This window comes from Erigeron canadensis, unplaced genomic scaffold, assembly GCF_010389155.1.
Source record: "Erigeron canadensis isolate Cc75 unplaced genomic scaffold, C_canadensis_v1 Conyza_canadensis_unscaffolded:175, whole genome shotgun sequence".
Taxonomy (NCBI): Eukaryota; Viridiplantae; Streptophyta; class Magnoliopsida; order Asterales; family Asteraceae; genus Erigeron; species Erigeron canadensis.
In genome coordinates this window covers 696-20,531 of record NW_025215576.1, presented here as the reverse complement: position 1 = coordinate 20,531, position 19,836 = coordinate 696, and the positions used below count along the sequence as shown (strand labels likewise).

General features: G+C 35.4%; 3 protein-coding genes across 3 annotated transcripts; all 3 read left to right on the top strand.

The window, feature by feature from the left end:
• Positions 1-2,279: 2,279 nt before the first annotated feature.
• Positions 2,280-5,373, top strand: LOC122584258. The gene is made up of 11 exons (XM_043756472.1): positions 2,280-2,447; positions 2,549-2,819; positions 3,308-3,395; positions 3,478-3,599; positions 3,679-3,766; positions 3,851-3,956; positions 4,040-4,164; positions 4,305-4,425; positions 4,509-4,732; positions 5,150-5,236; positions 5,322-5,373. Exons 1-11 carry the CDS (start codon positions 2,280-2,282, stop codon positions 5,371-5,373), a joined length of 1,452 nt encoding a protein of 483 aa, XP_043612407.1.
• Positions 5,374-9,128: 3,755 nt separating this feature from the next.
• Positions 9,129-11,012, top strand: LOC122584257. The gene is made up of 2 exons (XM_043756471.1): positions 9,129-10,005; positions 10,099-11,012. The coding sequence occupies exons 1-2, from the start codon at positions 9,129-9,131 to the stop codon at positions 11,010-11,012; spliced, it is 1,791 nt and encodes a 596-aa protein (XP_043612406.1).
• Positions 11,013-11,014: 2 nt separating this feature from the next.
• On the top strand, positions 11,015-13,123 carry LOC122584256 (ATP-dependent DNA helicase PIF1-like). Its single transcript, XM_043756470.1, has 3 exons — positions 11,015-11,702; positions 11,827-11,954; positions 12,062-13,123. The coding sequence occupies exons 1-3, from the start codon at positions 11,015-11,017 to the stop codon at positions 13,121-13,123; spliced, it is 1,878 nt and encodes a 625-aa protein (XP_043612405.1).
• Positions 13,124-19,836: the final 6,713 nt, after the last annotated feature.

Sequence of the window (19,836 nt, the reverse complement as noted above, 5' to 3'; positions counted from 1 at the left end):
TGTTTTAGCATGGTGGAACAATTTATCATTTTAGTTTGTGTATGACAGATATACTTCGGATCTTATGAAAAACACGATATCAATTTTAAATAATAGCTTTACATAAAACCCTTTGATCCACGTTATGTTTAGAATTTAACATAGCAGGAGATGACTTTGCAAAGTTTTTGGTTCGAATCATTTTTTTTATCAATAATTTGTTTCCCTATCTTTCTTACATTATCTGATAAAATTATTTGATCGACGTTTGGAATATCCTTGGTTAGGTCCTTTTTTATCCTCAATTTTTAAAATTGAATTAAATACATAGAAACACACTAACAGAACTTTGCAGTTTTTTCCATGTTTTTTTTGCTATTTGTAGGGCACTATCATACATGGCTCGGTCAATGGTGAATGGACGGAAAATTTTAGGAGTATTTTGACCAATAGAATGACTATTCAGCTAACAAAGTTCCAAGTTGATTTCGGTATATCTATTTAATATATTTGAATTCCAATTTTTTAGCTTTGATTAATATATTTTGAGACTACTCGTCCATTATACCGGCCTGAACACTAGTATAGATTATAAATATAGATTAGATTAGAAGTGATTGAAATATGGGTATTTTGGTTATTTCATGTTTAAAAATACATACTGTTGATCGAAAATACAATAACTACAAAGATGAGTAACGTAATTACTAGAGCAAACCACATAATAAACCACATGCACCCTCCATAGATTAGAAAGTGGTCTTTGTAAGTCCGGATTGGACGATTAAAAACATTGATCACAAGTTAATGAATCAAGAATACATAATTAATTTTCAATGAAATTCTTTATTAATGAATAAGTAAAAAAATTACAAAAAGTAATATAAAATAATATGATTAAAAGACTAACTCTAATCCTAAATTATTATTTACTGAATACAAATTATGTTTACTAATTAAATACTGAATTTATTAAGCACTTTGTTGATGGACAGAGTTTTTAAAGAAATGATATTTAAAAAACACAAAGTATCAAATATCTATTTCTGACGAATGTCTTTCTCTAATAGTAGGTTTTATTTTTGTTTTTAGAAAACGATTCTCACTTTAGGATTAATGATAGCCACTTTTCAAAATCTGATTTGAGAGTGCATGTTTTGACAATTACCTTCTGTTGATATTGATGATAATTAGTCCTGCAGATAAAACGAACTTGGTTATATGTTTTAACTAACTAAATCTTAAGTTATTTCTGAGATTAACAGTACTCTTAAACAAAGGAATAAATCGAACCTGAAGCAACTTTTTCTTTGAAAGCGTTTAACCACTTGTACTACTGATTATATATATTAGAAATTGACAATGACAACAAGCTCATACTACCTTTTCATGATTTTATTCGATTTTTAAAACTAATTATATATATAGTTCTTTATTAATTATTAGTCCAACTTTATAAAAGAATGCACGTTCAAGTGGGATAATTCAAGTTCATAATTGATGATTTAATACTTAAAATGTAATCTAATCGAGCCACGTTTTGTCTCATTATGAAGTTATCTTAAGTTAAATCATTGATCTTTGTCATGCTACTATAACTAATAATTTTAATTAAAAACATTTCTCAGTGCAAAAAGAATCTTGCAATTATAAATTCAAATACGAGTTTTATTTAGTAGGGTGTTTATGTTCGGGAATAGGGTAACCAGAGTACAGGAAACTTTTTTTTATAACGTTTACTTGAATTAAAAAAAATTGTTAAATGGCCAAACGTTAGCTCTAATGACAATTTTATTTAGCGGAAACATCTTATATTATATATAAAAGTTGTAAGGTGGAATCAATGCTACAAACTTAAGGATTAATTGAGGATTAAAATGTTTAATGTTTTTATTGTGTAGTAATTTTATATATGTGTTAGTTTTGCTACTCGGTTTTACATTTTCACTGATTTGGGTAATAATAACTCTATAGTATTTCCTTTTTATTAAATACAGTTTGATAGCTTCCCTTATCTCCCCATATGATACACCTCCTCTTTCTCCCTAATCCTCCGTCTCCTTAATCATCCCTTTTTCAGTTACCTCATCTTATTGAAATTTCCTTTTTCCCTCATCAGTTATGTCGTTCTCTTTACCTTTTCAGATTTCGCAATTCATAAATTCATATGGCAGTTATAGAATTGTAATCTGTTTCCATCTCCTCATCGTTACCCTATATATAGGGGTAAAGTTTCTTAGAGCATCCAAATCTTTCGTAGCATATATACACTCCATATAAAGTTTTTCAATCCAAATTCAATGGGAAAGGCAACTGATGTTTCTGGCAGCAAATCTGATCCTATATTCATTGATGAACTTCATGAAGGAATCGAGGGGCTGCTTACTGTGTTGGTGTGTAGGAAATGGGATGTGCTTAGCATCAATAAGAAGTACATGAGTACAGACTACATAATGTCCGACAAGAAGGTAATTAAATATAAATTAGACCTTATTAAGATATGTTGTGAGCTTTGTGAAATAAGTAATTTTTTTTAATATGTTTGTTATCTGTTTGAATATGTTTTTAGGGAAACATTATTCATTGTTATGCAAAAAGCTTCATTGCACATCACTTCCAGAAAATTCTTGAGGAAGGCTGTTTGTATTCAATCAAGGCATTTGCCGTTGTTCCCAATCCTGAAAAATACAGGGTTCTGAAGGACTCTGATTACATGATTGACTTGCAGGGGTCGACTGTTGTGCGAAAGGCAACCGATGAAATTGAAAAGTTTAATCGATACCCTTTCCAGCTGGTTCCTTTTGAAGAACTGACCCCTACCGATAACAAGCATTTTGTTGGTATGTGGTTATATATTTACGTTTATGATATCCCTTTTCCCTTTAAGTTCTATGATGTTAGTCAGGTGTTATTCTGCGGAATGCATCGTAAGTTTCGAATTTAACAATCCGTTGTATCTGTATGAAAACTTGCAAGCAATTGTTTACAATTGGAAATAGTTATTTTACTAATGTTTTAAAAGTTTCCACATTAAGTGGCTACATATCATGGATAACCCTTCTTAGCCTATTTGAGCCTGATTTCATATAATTTATCGAAAAACTGTTGCATATATAGGATTAGAAAATTTGTTGCGCTTCTCGGATTGTCATGTCATCTCATGATGGTAAACGTACAACCCTAATAGGTTAAAGTAGGGATAACCCTTCTTAACCTATTTGACCCCGATTACATATTCCGTTACACAAAGACGAAAAATTGCTCATGAACACGTTTTCGGCTTCTATCTGTTATCTATATTTTAATGTAACTATATTTGTATGTGTAGATGTTATTGGTTATGTGACGATTGTTGGTTCCCCATCTAAGAAATCCACCGGTAAGAAGACAGTGGAGTTCAATCTGACTAACGAGCGGTATGTGCAATTATTGAACTATTTAATTTCTACCCACAATGTATGATTCTGATTTACAATCATACCTTGCTTTATGTCTCAGGGCTTATCAGCTAAGGGTTACACTTTGGGAGGACTATGGTGACGAGATGGTTAAAAGGAAGAGCAAAAATCCTGGTACTTATATCATCCTGTTGACAGGAATGATTGCAAAGGAGTATTTAGGTATTTGTAGTATAGTATTTGTTGTGGTTCCTTTCACTATAATATGATTGGTGACCATTAGTTGCTGGATATGTGTTAGGCAATCTCTGTCTCTCAAACTCATCTGCAACAATGCTGATTGATGATGCTGAAATTCCTGCAATCAAGACCTTTAAAGATGCAATAAGGTGCACAGCCTCATTATTTAATCTGCTTAGGCTAACCTTTTCTACCATTGTTACTACTTTTGATCTTCATATACTTTTTTGAAGTGTTGTTGATGTTATTGATACGGGGCTGCCAGTGCTGCAAGTTCGTCCCACTCTTGACACCCTAAAGCAACTTTTGGAATGGGGCAGAGAGAAACGCAAACGCGAGGTTAATACTTGAGATGTTTTTAGATGTTTCCTGATATAGTTTCTGCTGATCATGTTTCTGATCATTAAATGCTTTTGCTACAGATTGCTGCGTTCCGAAACAAGGTCATGATTACCAATATCCGGACAAAGAATAGTTGGTTCAACTACACATGCACCCTAGGTAAATGCAGAAAGGGTGTCACCCCTAATCAAAAGGGATCATTCTGGTGTGAGTGATGCAGTACGGAGGTCAGCTACCCCCGTCCAAGGTAAACGTATTTTTAAACCTGTTTTACTCAGGAATATGGTGCTATAACAGAAGTTTATCCCAATAATGTTAATTGTGACCTGTGTCTAAACATAACAGGTATAGAATCCAGGCCGATGTTACCGATGGTACTGCTGATATCGTGGTAGTGCTATTTGATGAAACAGCCGAGAAGTTAGTAGGCTGCCCGACCCAATCCCTATTAGCTGATGCTGAACAGGTATGCACCTAAGAATACTATACTTATATTAAAGTTTATTTCCGGATGTAATTATAAGGTTTTTTTGGCTTCCCTCATTACAGGATGAATCTGGTGATAGCTATGTGATGCCACATGTGTTACAACAACTTATTGGGACTTCTCATGTATTTGAAATCAAAAGCCACACATATTATCAAGTTGCTGACTATGAGAGTTTTAACTGTTCTCAAATTGTTGCCGATTTGCCAGAATCAGAGGTAAAGAAGGAGCAAAAGAAACCAGATGAAAAGAAACCAGATTCATTTGCTAATCCGCTTGAAAAGAGGTAATAAACCTTTTGTCTTATGTACATGTATGCACACTCGCACACACAAAGAAGGTAGTATGCATCAACATTAATACTTCTCAAATGATTAAAATTAACCGTTAAGGTAAAGTTTGTTTGGCAACACCATATTAACTCTGATTAACGATAAAGGGCCGGTAGATGAAAAGGAAAATGATGAATCCTTGATACTAAAATACACAACATTAATACAAACTTTATAAACCTGTCACACCTTTGGTGTTTTTGAATACCATAAACATGATATGCACCAGCTGCTTTGCTTATTTAAAACCTTTCTACACACCTTACTGTACTTAAATATAACCTCCTACTTAAAATTTCCCATTGAAATACATCTTGGACAACATTTGCAAATGAATTTAATAAAAATCAATATGGTTTGTACCAAATCAGTGATGCTGAGGATGCAGCTCAGGTTCTGAATTCTAATAAAGGGTTTCCAGATAATGTCGAAAGTGATGTTTTCCGTGGGAAAGAAAGGTACTTTTTTTAAAGACTATGTACATAATTTTATTTGCCTTCTCGCTGTTCTATGTTTGCTCATGCACCAGAATAATTTTGAAAGGCAACTTGAAGAAGCCAACATTGTTGGATGTGGCAAGAAACCTGTGAAGTGAGAGGATGTCAGAGAGACTAAGATGAGATGTTGCTGCTTCTATCATTACTAAGTTGTCTTTTAAATAGTGAATTAGCTTTGTGTTTCGTATGTTTTGAACCTTTTAAGTATCTGTTTAGTTCTCGCAAGTTAGTGCATACTTTTGCAGACATTATGAAATATAGAAGAACCTTTAAACCGGTGAATTTAGGTTGTGGCTCAACCAGCCGAAAACCAACAGATATATGTCTGACGTTCTAATGACATCAAGTGTATGCATAATACATTCTGAGAAAGAAAAATGGTTGAAAAGTTCCCTTTGTTATTTAGGTAGCTTCCGTGGATTACAAATATGATATAAAGTACTACCATCTCTCATTACCAGAACATTCGTTACTTAGACAATCATGTACCACAACACAAACAGGAATATATAATAGCAACAATAGTTTGAAAATGAATTCTTCTTCTATAGTTTACCCTTATAAGACAAACGTTGAAATTATTAGATCGGTTTAGCTTTTAGCGTCAAGCAAGCACACCAAAACCAAGACATATATCTCTGTAAAGTTTTAACAAATTGTTGTTTGTGCACAGCACAATTAGACAATGCTAAGTAGTTGTAAAGGTTGGATTTATAGTTATTTATGTGTGGCCCGTTTCTTCTATTCTTTACTACTCATACTTAATGTTCTGTTCTAGATGTCGTCCGTTTATCATGTTGTTCACCACTTATAGTTAGTATTCTGTTGAATGATTATTTTTGGCCCATTACCATCTGAATAAGTTCACATGTCTTCTGTTTATACCTTCCACAGCTTTAATTGGATTAAGTGGTCCTTTTGATGATTACTACTCAATTGGTTGTCGTTTTGCATGGTTAAATTCCAACCAACAAACAAGATTTAAAGTGTTGATCTGGCATTGCTTTGGGTGATATCAAAAGAATGATAAAGTTCCCACACACTTAATAAGAAGACACATACTCCAGGTAATGAATCTGATACTATCTGAACATCAACCCTGTATGTTGCAAGATGATCAGATCAATTGGGTTGGATAACATGCTAAATCGTTCGCTGTAAACCACAACTGATATCAACCCTGTATGTTGTTCACCACTTATAGTTAGTATTCTGTTGAATGATTATTTTTGGCCCATTAACATATAAATAAGTTCACATGGTTCTGTTTATACCTTCACCAGCTTTACTTGGATTAAGTGGTAATTTTGATGATTACTACTCAATTGGTAGTCGTTTTACATGGTTAAATTCGTACAAACAAACAAGATTACCCTATATGTTGCAAGATGATCACATCAATTGGGTTGGGTAACACCCTTAATCTTTTGCTTTAAACCTCATCTGACATTCATTAACTATGTTTTTTAAGTTAGTTATATTCACTAAATAAATCTGCTTCTAGATCATGTAATAAATTATAATAAAACCACTTTCTCCTCACAGTAAAGGCCATCAGTTCATATTCTTAACTGATATTATTAAATTCTAAATAAAGATTAATAATAAATGTTCCAACAGTTTGGTAATTTGAAAGGTGTTAGTCTATTTTTGTTTCTCTTTAAAAAGTTAATCCATACATTCATACTTCACAAACGATACACTCAGACTTTGTTGAGATGAAAAGTAGTAAGCAACCAAAAGGCTGCTATCTTAAACTCATAGCAAATAATAGTGGATACTTATTTGCAGATGGAAGTCATGCTATATGTACTCTACATGAGAAAGTCAGAAAGGTAGATGGTACAGAGACAATGATTTGCGGCATGAAACTGAAGCCAAACGACACATCATGGCCATTTATATTTGGAAGTAGTTGTGTAGGGATACAACACGATGGGGATGACCTCTTATGTGGAATGAAAGACCTGGAAAGTTATGGTGTTTGCTTACATTCATGTAACACTAGAATGCCAGACGGTAAAGTACAATCATTCTGCGGATTGAAGCTGCTATCAGACTTTAATTTATTAACAGCCATGAAACAAACGAATGCTGCTGTTACAGATACAGCCCTAAAAACCACCCCAGAAGAAAACCAGGGAAAACTGTTTCGTATGGAAGTCACGGCTGATAAGGTTACATATCCATTCATACACGAATGTAATGAAGTTATTATATTTTCACAGAAGATTAGTATCCACACCGGAAAAGAAATAACTTTATGTGGACTGAAACTAATACCAATAACTTCACCATATCCATGTAAAGAGGAGTCTCACTTAGTTGCTGTACAGACCCAGAAGTTTAAGAGGCAAAACGGTGAAGACCAAATGTTTTGTGGGTTAATAGTAACTCCAGACAAACAAGCATCGCTGTTTGCAACAGGTGGGTATCACTCAAAATTAATGAACACAACCATATGTCAAAATGATATATTAAACAACGGTGTTAAAAAATACATCATATGTTAATTTACATCCCTTCTTTGAAAACTAAGTTTTAGGTTGTTTCCACACAGGCATGGCCGGCCGGAAAAGGAAAACTGTGCAAAAGAGACCTACTGGTATGTCTGGAACCACAATCCCCTCAAATATATGTTTACGTATACAATATATTGAAAATTGTTATAATGGAATATTGCGATATACGGATGGGGCTTATCGGTTTAAATGATGAAATACTGGGAGGAATAAAAAAATTATAGCTTTATTTCCCTAATTTATTTGAATATTGATTTTTAGGTACATCGGACACAGAAACGGTAACGAAAAAGAAGAAGAATGTGATAAAGATATCTACTAATGCGAGGAACGAAAAAATAGCAGCGAACATATGCTCAGGTTAAACATATATGCATATTAGTTACTATTCAATTGTATACAACATTCTTTTAATGTATATTGATTAAAGCTCCTTTGTTAAACGTAAAATTGCAGACTCCGCCATCTCACAAGGAACCACTGTTCAGGAACTACCACAGCGTGATCGGGAAAAAAGTGCCACCGATTATGAAACCACTCCCGGTTCAATAACCGCAACAGGTAATGTTACCACTAACACAACTAAGTTCTTCAATAACATGTACAAAATACATACACATTTAAAAATATATTATATAAGTATTGTCATCATATTCCTGACGGCTATTGTAATTCAGGTCAGACAACCTACACGGTCACAAGACCGGCTTCCAACACATCAGGTTACTTTATATAAATTCAATATTTAATGGCTTTTTGACATATATAGATTAAAATAAGATACTCAACCCTAACACCCAACTAATTCAAGCAATGCATTTTTTTTAGGTGTGGATCCCCCTGCCCTTAATTTTGGCCCCCCATCGTATAATTGCCCAACATGTAATGCGGTTATGTGGTATGAAGAAAGAAGTAAAAGCACCCCTGTATCTGAACCAATTTCATTCTCATCGTGTTGCCAAAATGGGAAAATTTTGTTGGAACCCTTACGTAATACACCTGAACCTCTTAAAAGGTTGTCGGATTATGATCAAGCCGGTACATCAACCTTCCGTGACAACATTAGAACTTACAACAGTATGTTTTGCTTCACATCTTTCGGGGCTCAAATTGATAATTCCATCAACCAGGGAAGAGGTGTCTATACCTTTAGAATAAGCGGCCAAAACTATCATCGAATCGGTTCGTTGCTTCCTTCAGATGGGGCTGAACCCAGATATGCATAGCTTTACTTCTTTGACACCCAAAATGAAATAAGACATCGAATTTCGGCAATAGTAGGGAAGGGCAAAACTAACAGTAAAATTGATGAAGCTATCGTCGGAAGCCTCATGGATATGCTTAATGAACATAATTGTGTAGCCAAGGCATTTCGTATGGCACGCGATTGGTGTTCAGCAAATGAAGATCATCCATGCGAATTACGTTTGCTTGCACAGAGATCCACTTTACGACAATATAGCACCCCAAATGTTTCTGAAATTGCTGCCTTGGTAACTAACGATTTTGGGGTGAGTTCTGAGCCTCGAGATATTGTAGTCAGCACCACTAACGGGTTCCTACAAAGAATCTCAGAATTGCATCCACTATACATGGCCTTACAATATCCGTTGCTTTTTCCTTATGGTGAATCTGGATATCATGAAGCAATCCCATATTTCTCAAACACTGGTAGGAGGAAAACAAAGAGGACATGCTTGACAATGCGAGAGTTCTATTGTTACAGAATTCATTATCGACCTAATGAAGGAACAACTTTGTTAAGAGGCGGCCGTCTCTGTCAACAATACTTGGTGGATTCTTATACTGCAGTTGAAGAACAACGACTCCGATACGTTAGGACTCATCAAACTGAACTTAGGGTAGAACTATATGACAGTGTGTGTGACGCCGTCACACGCGGTGACACAAACGCAAAGGCACTTGGTCAACGAATAGTTTTACCCGCGAGTTTCACAGGAAGCCCCAGGTATATGGTGCAAAATTATCAGGACGCCATGGCCCTATGCAGGAAATTTGGAAACCCGGATCTGTTCATAACCTTTACCGCAAATCCCAAATGGCCCGAAGTTGGCCATATGTTATCATTCATTCCGGGACAGAAGTCTCATGATCGTGCAGAAGATGTGGGTCGTGTGTTTAAAATGAAACTCGACGACATGATGTATGATATCATGAAGAACAATGTTTTTGGGCAGGCCTTGGCAGGTAGTCAACGTCAAACTGTTACGTTTCTTTAATGTAGGAACCTTCTGTAAATTACAGTCATAACCTAACTCCGCCCCTTTAACATTTATGCAGGTGTGTACACAATCGAGTTCCAGAAGCGTGGACTCCCACATGCTCATATTCTAATATGGCTAGACGAAAAGGCAAAATGCAAAACCCCGGCTGATATAGATGACATAATTTCTGCGGAGATCCCTTTGGAATCTATTGATCCAAGAGGATATAAGGCTGTGACTGATTACATGCTACATGGACCGTGCGGCCCGGACGCTAAAGATGCGTCATGTATGAACATGGGGAAGTGCATGAAACATTTCCCAAAACCATTTTATCAGGAAACAACAATCGATGAAGATGGCTATGCTGTTTATCGTAGAAGGAAGACGAACAATACTGTCTTAAAATACAAAATCCCCCTTGATAACCGATTTGTAGTCCTATACAATAGATACTTGCTCCTCAAATATGATGCACACATAAATGTCGAGTGGTGCAACAGATCCAAGGCAATAAAATACTTATTCAAGTATTTAAACAAAGGTCCCGATAGAGCGACAATTGTTTTTCATGATAATCTGAAGGAAGATGGCAAAACACAGTCCACAATTATTACCAAGGTTGATAAAGTCAAGAATTACCTCGATTGCCGTTATTTATCACCATGTGAGGCAGTGTGGCATTTGTTTGCACTTGACATACACTACTGTAAACCATCAGTGGTAAAACTAACCTACCACCTTCCTGAAAAACACACCCTCACACTACGCGACTCGGAAAGCCTACCTGCTTTACTTAGGAGGCCAGGAATCAAGGATACAATGTTCACCAAATGGTTTGAGCTGAACAGGAGAGAGAAGCACGCCAGACAATACAAATATTCAGAAATCCCAGCCGAATATGTATGGGTTAGTAAAGATAACTATTGGGAAAAAAGGAGGAGGAGAAAGAACACCGTTGGACGGATTGTGTACTGCGGTACTATTTGAGGATGTTGCTAAACGTGGTCAAAGGACCACAGAGTTATAAAGACCTGAAGACAGTCAATGGGAGGGTGTGTGAATCATTTAAGGAAGCATGCTATGCATATGGATTGCTAAATGATGATCGCGAGTGGGGTGAAGCAATTACAGAAGCCAAATCATGGGCGACTGGGCCACAACTTCGCCAGATTTTCATTACCATGCTGCTGTTTTGTGAGGTCAGTAGTCCTATTAATTTGTGGAACGCCCATTGGGAAGACTTCTGTGAGGATATTTTGTATAGAAAGCGAAAGCTTTTCATGTTCCCTGGATTGCAGCTTTCAGATGAGCAGAAAAAGAACTACTGTTTAATGGACATTCAAGATCTGCTCCACAAAAACGGAAAATCCCTCGAAGATTATCCAGATCTTCCAAAACCTGATCCAGCCTTAGTAACTAATGACGACAACCGCTTGATAAGAGAAGAGTTGACGTACAATCGAATGGCTGAAGCGGTGGAGCATGAACAGCTTTATGCAAGCCTGAACTCTGATCAACATTCTATATATGAGCAGGTTCTGAAATCTGTTCACACTAAAACGGGAGGCTTTTATTTTGTGTATGGCCCAGGAGGTACAGGAAAGACATTCTTATACAAGGCAATCATTACACGACTAAGATCCGAAGGATTGATTGTCCTGGCAGTAGCATCATCAGGCAAGTAATTCTATTATATCTTCGATATAATCTCAGTCACCCTTATCATAAGGACCATTTGAATACGGGTCTTATCTATACGCAATACATGTATTGAACATTAATGATTGAATTTTCCCTGCAGGAATTGCTGCGCTGCTACTTCCTGGAGGTAGGACAGCACATAGTCGGTTTGTTATACCCTTGGAGCTTTTTGAAACCAGCACATGTGGGATAAAACAAAACACACATCTAGCAGAGCTAATGCAGCAGGTAAAACTAATCATATGGGATGAGGCACCCATGTGTCAACGGTATGCTTTCGAGGCACTAGACAAATCCTTAAAAGATATTCTAGGTTACAAGGACCCCACAAACAGAACACGTATATTGGGGGCGTGACAGTTTTACTAGGTGGAGATTTCCGACAGATTTTGCCTATTATACCCAAAGGTAAGAGACAAGAAATTGTGCAAGCGTGCGTCAACAAGTCTGAATTATGGAAACAGTGTCAGATGTTCACTCTAACACGAAGCATGAGAGTAAATGAGCTGACTACATCTGGAGACATTGACACTCGGAAGCAACAGTTTAACAAATGGGTCCTAGATGTCGGTGATGGGGCTGTACCTGCAAAAGCAAAACCAGGGGAAGACGAGCCCACTTGGATTAAAATCCCTCAGAACTTCATCATCGACTATACAACGTCTCCAATTGATGAAATTATTTCAGAGACCTTCCCAGACTTTCTAGAAAGACAAGATGATGAAGAATATTTAAGGGAAAGAGCTATCCTGACCCCCAAAAATGATGATGCGGATGAGATAAACGAGACTATGCTTAACAAACTTAACCGTCCAGGCAAGACCTACAAAAGCTCGGATGAAGTATGCAAAGCGTCTACCGATAGTACAGAACAAGAATCATTGTACCCGGTTGAGTTTTTAAACACCTTAACTTTCCCTGGTATGCCACCACATGAGTTGCATGTGAAAGAAGGGCTACCAGTCATGCTGTTGCGGAATGTGAATCCAGCACAGGGCTTATGCAACGGTACACGTCTTCTGATTACTGGGTTGGGCAGGTTCATTATTAAAGCCAGAATCATAACCGGATCAAACATTGGAGACACAGCCTTAATACCAAGAATCACTCTGTCCTCAACAAAAAGCAAATGGCCATTCATATTTAAAAGGCGACAATTCCCGATAAAACCGTGCTACGCCATGACTATTAACAAAAGTCAGGGACAACCACTGAATTTCGTTGGCCTTTACTTGCCGAAACCAGTTTTCAGCCACGGACAACTCTATGTTGCTCTTTCTAGAGTAACAACACCCGAAGGTTTTAAGGTCCTCATGATCGAAGACAACGACACAAACCTCAAACATCATACAAGAAACATTGTATACAAAGAGGTCTTCAACAACTTATTTAACTGAGTGTTTGCAAAGACGCTTTTAATAATTAGTAGTGATACGTTTATCTTTACTATTGTGTTTCATGAATCATTGTATCCATCTTATTTATTTTTGACTTTTACTTATTATATCTGATGTTTTAATTAAAACACCCCTTATTATCTAATTCTTTTTTGAAAAACAACACAAGGCAAACAATATAATCTGATGCACCAAAAACTGACAATAACATTATAAGTAAATGAAACACCCAAAGATTACATTAAGTCTGGTATGGACACATGGCCTACAATTTGTTATATTTTAAATACAAATAGCAGAGACGGTTAAAATATGATAATCAATAAAAATAACGATAAGACTGATATCACCCCAAACAATAACATATAAGGTACACAAAGTAAATGTAACAAAACTAATAAAATTATGCAAAGACATTCTGCAGGCTTGGGTAGTTGATACTTTCTATCTCTATGCAAAGTGCTATCACTGCAAACCCACAGTACCACCACCCCCAGATCATTGAGATGACTACATTCAAAACTATCTGGTGGATTGACTATCTCTCTCCCACTCTCTATCAATCTCTCTCCATATTTTTGTATTACAGATCGGGAGACTAAATTTGTCTTCCCCTTCATCTTGACCTTTTAGGCCAGCCTAGCGAAGTAGCGTCATTTCACTACCACGCCCAACATATCAGGCTGCAGTTGTCCACAGACTCTAGGGTACAACAGACTGCCAACAATAAAGGAAAAATCGACCACGTATTAAACCATTTTATTGTCACCAACCAATATCCAATCAACCTACGAACAACAAATTTCAAAAGAAACCAGATTCAAAAATAACTACTGAATATCATTAGGCCATGTACACCTCTTACAGTGTCTCTAAAATGAAACGAAATTGATATTCCATCACAAAAGGTTACGCATACATGATATCCGGATTACAAATTCTGCATCTTAAAAAACGATAATATAAAAACCAAAATCAATAGAAAACCAGCCTAATAACATACTTTTAAATAAACCAAAAAAACAACCGAATAACATGTCTGCGAACCGAACCACTTACTCCTCCATCATGTCATCCGATAGATACATCCCATCACCTTCTTCCGCCTCAAGATTCTTTAAATATGAAACCCTCCAACCGAGACCACGCTCCAACTCTGTCATGAATTCAGAAGGGAACCATCCATTCGGTGTTATTCGTAACAGCTGCTGCAACAATTCAAGATCACTGGATTGTAAGAGTTTGTCCCTTGAAAACCACTTTGTATGATAATTCATGAAAGTCACCTGAATCAACTCATTGCTAACAACACTCCACCAATACATTGTATTACCACCTTCTACTTCCATAAGAAAATTATTTGGGTCGAAACGCTTCCTTAAACCCTTCATCAGAGCATGAGCCTGGCGACAATTGTGTCCGGCAGGCAATCCCTGACCATATATTTCTCTTAACAACCTAGCATCCAACTTCATAACCTTCTTCACCTTTTCGACTTCAACAACACAGTTGCCCGTCTTATTAAGCAGAAACCGCTGACGCCCACAATCATGAGTCCACCCTCTTAATACCGCCATTAGACCTATGGAGAACCTATTTATGTGTTTTTTTGGGTGGTGAAAAACTTAATGAATTTTAAGAATGGTACTCAAAATATATATAGGCAACAAATACACCGGCTACTGAAGCAAACGAATAGATTGGAATTGTTAAACAATTCTACTTAATGTATGTTATCTTATATAATTAAACTGAGTAATAAAGCACATACGTTACATATAACTGATATTATTTTTAATACCCATAAATGATAAGGTAACCTAAAAACTCTTAACATTACAATGATCATTTTAAAATAACCAACTATTTAATCAATTGCTGACGCCTATTAAACGATTACCATATACATAATTATGCCATACCAATTGTCATTCAATCCTCCCTGTGTTTAAAGGTTTATTTATTGCTATTTATGTTTGTATATGTGGTATGGTGTATGTGATTTCATTAACTCCCATATTTTGTTTTATCACAGATGGAACAACAAAACTTGGAACATGCTGCAACGTTCACAAACCTACAACAGGGATTGGTTACCACAATTATATCAAACATAATACAACTTCCCTAACTTCTTTAACCATCCATTATATGTAACGTATATCCTCATGTTTGAGCAGACACTACGAAGACGATTCGTTGCAGAGCATACACTTCATCAGTACTAATTCGCTATCCTAACAGTCCGTACCTCCACAGTTGTTGTGCCACTCCAGACATATATTGATTCAAATGACTCTGCTCATGTGACTCGGGATGCTCAGCAGTATAATTATTTCCATAACTCCTTATTCAGTGAATTAAAACTTATATTTAACTATCATTAATTCTTACAAGTGCATAGTCGGTTGTTATACCCAACATTAAAAAAGAATCAGAAACCATATAAAACACATGAAAATCCGTTACAAAAGACTAATATCTGATATATGATTTTACGTAACTAACATGGGAATTTTAATAACCAAAACCTTTCACTTATCCATTTTCAATCCATTTAACAAATTCTATGACTCTTGATAACTTAGATGTAACCCTCAAAATAATTAATGATTGACTTATGAGTGACCAATTGGTTAACCTATAAATCATAAACCAGGTTGATGAATCAGTCATCCTCATTCTCTGCGTTTCTTATAATTAGCTACTATCTAATCAAAGGTTCCTCTTCTGTAATTCATGTTTTCTATGTTATACTAAGACTTCATACTTATAATTGTAACTGTTTCTCTCAAATTATTTAGATGGCTTTTACAATCTTGGTGGATATCAGCAACACAAACAACCTCAAGGAAGGACTGGTAACAAGAGTTACGCAAATACTATAATCCAAAAAACACTTTTACACAGAACACACAATTTAATTTACATATACTACGCCAACATATAACGCATAATTGGTTTTTTTGTTAGGTTTTGCCCAAAGTTTTCCATATGAACCTACGAAGTATGCCACAAAATTTGAACATAGAAGACAAAATGGAGCGGCGCTTCACAGTACAAGTGGAACTAACTCAAACAAAACTCATAAGACTGTATGTTCCCAATGGACATCGTTTGTGCAGAGCTTTCCCAAGAGTAACGTGACGAAGCTGACGTTTATATCGAAATCCGAGAATAACTTCAAGGTAGCCAGTTACTGTTTGGAAGGGATATGCTTTGAAGACCATCACGTGGGTCATAATGCAAAGAAATCATGCATTGTCAAAGCAATTGAAGCATCCTATGAGAAACAGGTCCCATTCCTACATCATATATTTACTATAACGATTTAACATAATGATAAATCGAAAAATATTATCCTGCCAAGCTAAATAGTGTATATTGGTATCCCACAGGAATTGCCTCTAACATTTCTCTCCCACCTAAGTAATCCAAACAACACTGAATACCACAACAAAGCCTACATAACTCGAGGTCTCGAAACAACCAAAGTCAATGTGCTTTATGAATTCAAGGAAAAGAAAAGCAGAGGGGTCCCTAGCGGGTTTGGAGGCCCTCACTGGAAGGCGTTTTGCACCGATAACGATGTAGAACACGGCCACTACCTAATGTTCACTCACATGGGAATCCAAGCAGATGGTATAAACAGTTATAACGTGAAGTTATTCAACAGTGACGGCCTCGCTCTTGACGTGGTACCAAAACACAATTGCAGTACCACAGGACACCCCCATATCCAAACACGTCCGTATTTCGTCAAGCAGTTGGAATCCAACATCCTTAACCACGAAGTCATGGTACATTCTTATAAAACACAATCAACTTCTTAAATAAAATAACATAAATCATATAAAAAATTATGTTTATGCAGACAATACCAAGGAGATTCGCTCAACATCATCAATTGCATCGCTACACCGTTGCTGTACTTCGTTGCCAAAGCTTTATGTATGGTGGAACAGTTTATGTGGAGAAGGACCCAAAGAAACCGGCTGAAGAAAATCGTGTAGTTATGGTTACGAACTGGAAAAAAGTCTTCAACGAAACAGGTTTGACACCATGGAGTGTCGTACGGTTTGAGTTGCACCCATATAGGGGAATCCAGGGGGACATGATGCACTTTAACATCTCTTGACAATCATATGCGCTTCTATGATCAACAGAAATACTAGACCTTTGTTGTTTACTTCTTGAAGTTCAATAAATGTACCGTAAACAATATTTCCAACTATCCTATGTTTTTTACTTTTATCAGTTTACTTCTAAGAAAATCAAGTTATTGAATATAAGATTCAGTTGCATCTACTTTAATTTCCTATTTTATTACTAATTCAAATTATTACTAAAATGGTTAACATATATGGAGAACAAAATAATTGATACCACTTCCTTCCATAGAATATAAAAATACATCATACGAATTGGAAACAGAACAGACTAACCGGTGACTATACTATATATACATACGAACACATAACAACTATATACCTGTCATATGTATGTATCACCATCCTATAATTAATGTACTAACCACATACACCACTGCACAACAACTGTAATGGATGAAACAATCTACGCTGAAGCCCGGGATGCAGAGAAAGCCATTCACAACCCACCAATAAATGAAAGCGAGGAATATCAGATCAACAATGAACCTGTCCAGAATGAAGAAAATGACACTGAAGAACAGAATAATAATGAGTCAAAAGAAACCACACTATCAACTGATGAGGATCAAGAAAGTGACTATGGTGAATCACAACCAACCACTCAATCAACTGATGAAGAAGCAGAAAATGAAGATGATGAATCACAACAAACCGCATCCTTAGCCGATCAGAAACAAGAAACTGAACACAAAAAGGAATCCATACGCAGACAATACCTTTTGCGATCTAAACAATCCAAGCCTACAAAATTGAAGCCAACTGAAGAAGGGGCATCAGAGTTGAACCCAATTACTCTCACTTATAATAAACGGGATGTAACGACACACCAATGCAACAGCCATCAAACCTTTGTTTAAATATCCTTTTGCTAATACTTATGTGGTCGTCATCCTTTTTTGTTCCCCTTCGACAAAGGTTTGAATGATGCTACTCTATCATAATGTGTTTTTCTATGTTGGTACATATTTGTGGGATATGCAACCATTTTTCATATGGTTCTGCAAAGCTTAAATGATAGAACTTTAACATCATTTTATTACTCACATCAAAGGTTGTCTTATAGGTTCTTCTTTCTTAGGTGATCACTTCATTACATTCCTCCTTAATCTTCTTCTATAGAAGACACAGTGAACATGAAAGTTCCTGATATCTTTCACAACCATCAGTTTCAAGACATCCGTTATACAAAACCATAAATTTTGTTACATACTTAAGGAACCCGCAAACAAAAGCATACGAACAACGAATTTCAAACCGGACGTGCGTAGCACGGGCTTTTTAACCCTCGTATTATAAGAAAGCTATTTAGAAAGTTCTTCTTTCCAATGCAATAAGTTTTAGAAATCCAAAAAATTACCTACAATAAATTAAAACAGAATTGATTCTTTCATAAATCGACAATTGGATCTTTACTAATTTTTTGACCCGTATCAAATACACGAAAGACTTATGATATTATGAAAATAAGATTAAGTGTTCAAATGTATAAATATATTTCAAAAAAGGTGAGGAAGTCATATATAGATAATGTAAGATAAACCAATGTTAAAAGAAATATATATATATATATATATATATTATCGTTCATATTTTGTAATACTTTTTTATAGACGACATTTGTTGTTCTATTTTTTAAGTTGTCATCTGGTCGTTCGTTCGTGTATTTATTTATATGTTCTCATTGGTGACTTGCAAAAAGGTTATTTGTTGGATTGAGAAGTATATCTTGGTACCCTATTAATAAGCGTATTTACCGAATTAAAAACATAAATACATATTATTAAATAGTCTAAAAACATACGTTATTTACATGTTCATTTACGGAAATCATATCAACGCTGAAACAGTTATTTTAACCTTGATTTTGCAATTAACTGAATTCTCATTGATATTTTGCAAAAACATTATTTCTTTTCGTTATCCATGATTGTTTCGAATAACAACAAATGCTTTATTAGTTTCGAGGTTTTCATTGCAGATTTGTGGATATATTTACACTTTATATAAGCAGATTATTATCCTTATTCGATACTAAAAACAATATGTTAGTTATAGTAAAACTTAAGGTAGTGGCGGTGTCAAGGGGTGTAGGTTGATGTAAAGGTGATAGTGAATATTTTAGAAGATAAGAGTTTAAAGTATTAATATTTAAATAAGGGTTTATGTAGTAAATTAATTCATTAAAGACATACATGGTAAATATAAAACTTTTCCAATGTGAGTATTATTAATTAAAGGTAATTAATACATTCCATCTATCATTGTCTAGCACTCTCTAAAAATATGGAGTTGATAATTATTAAAAAGAGTATAGATAGATACAATTGCTAGCTCATTGAATACTGAGTAATAATATTAATATTATATTGCAAGATATTATGTATGCAGATCGAACTTATTTTAATGTTTTTCTAGTTTGTTGATTAAGTATAGAGAGAATGTTATAAACGGGGTTATGTATAGAAAATAATATGAGTCATACATGACATTTACAAAATATAATATCTAGACCAGAAATGATATATTTTAATAAATAGCTAA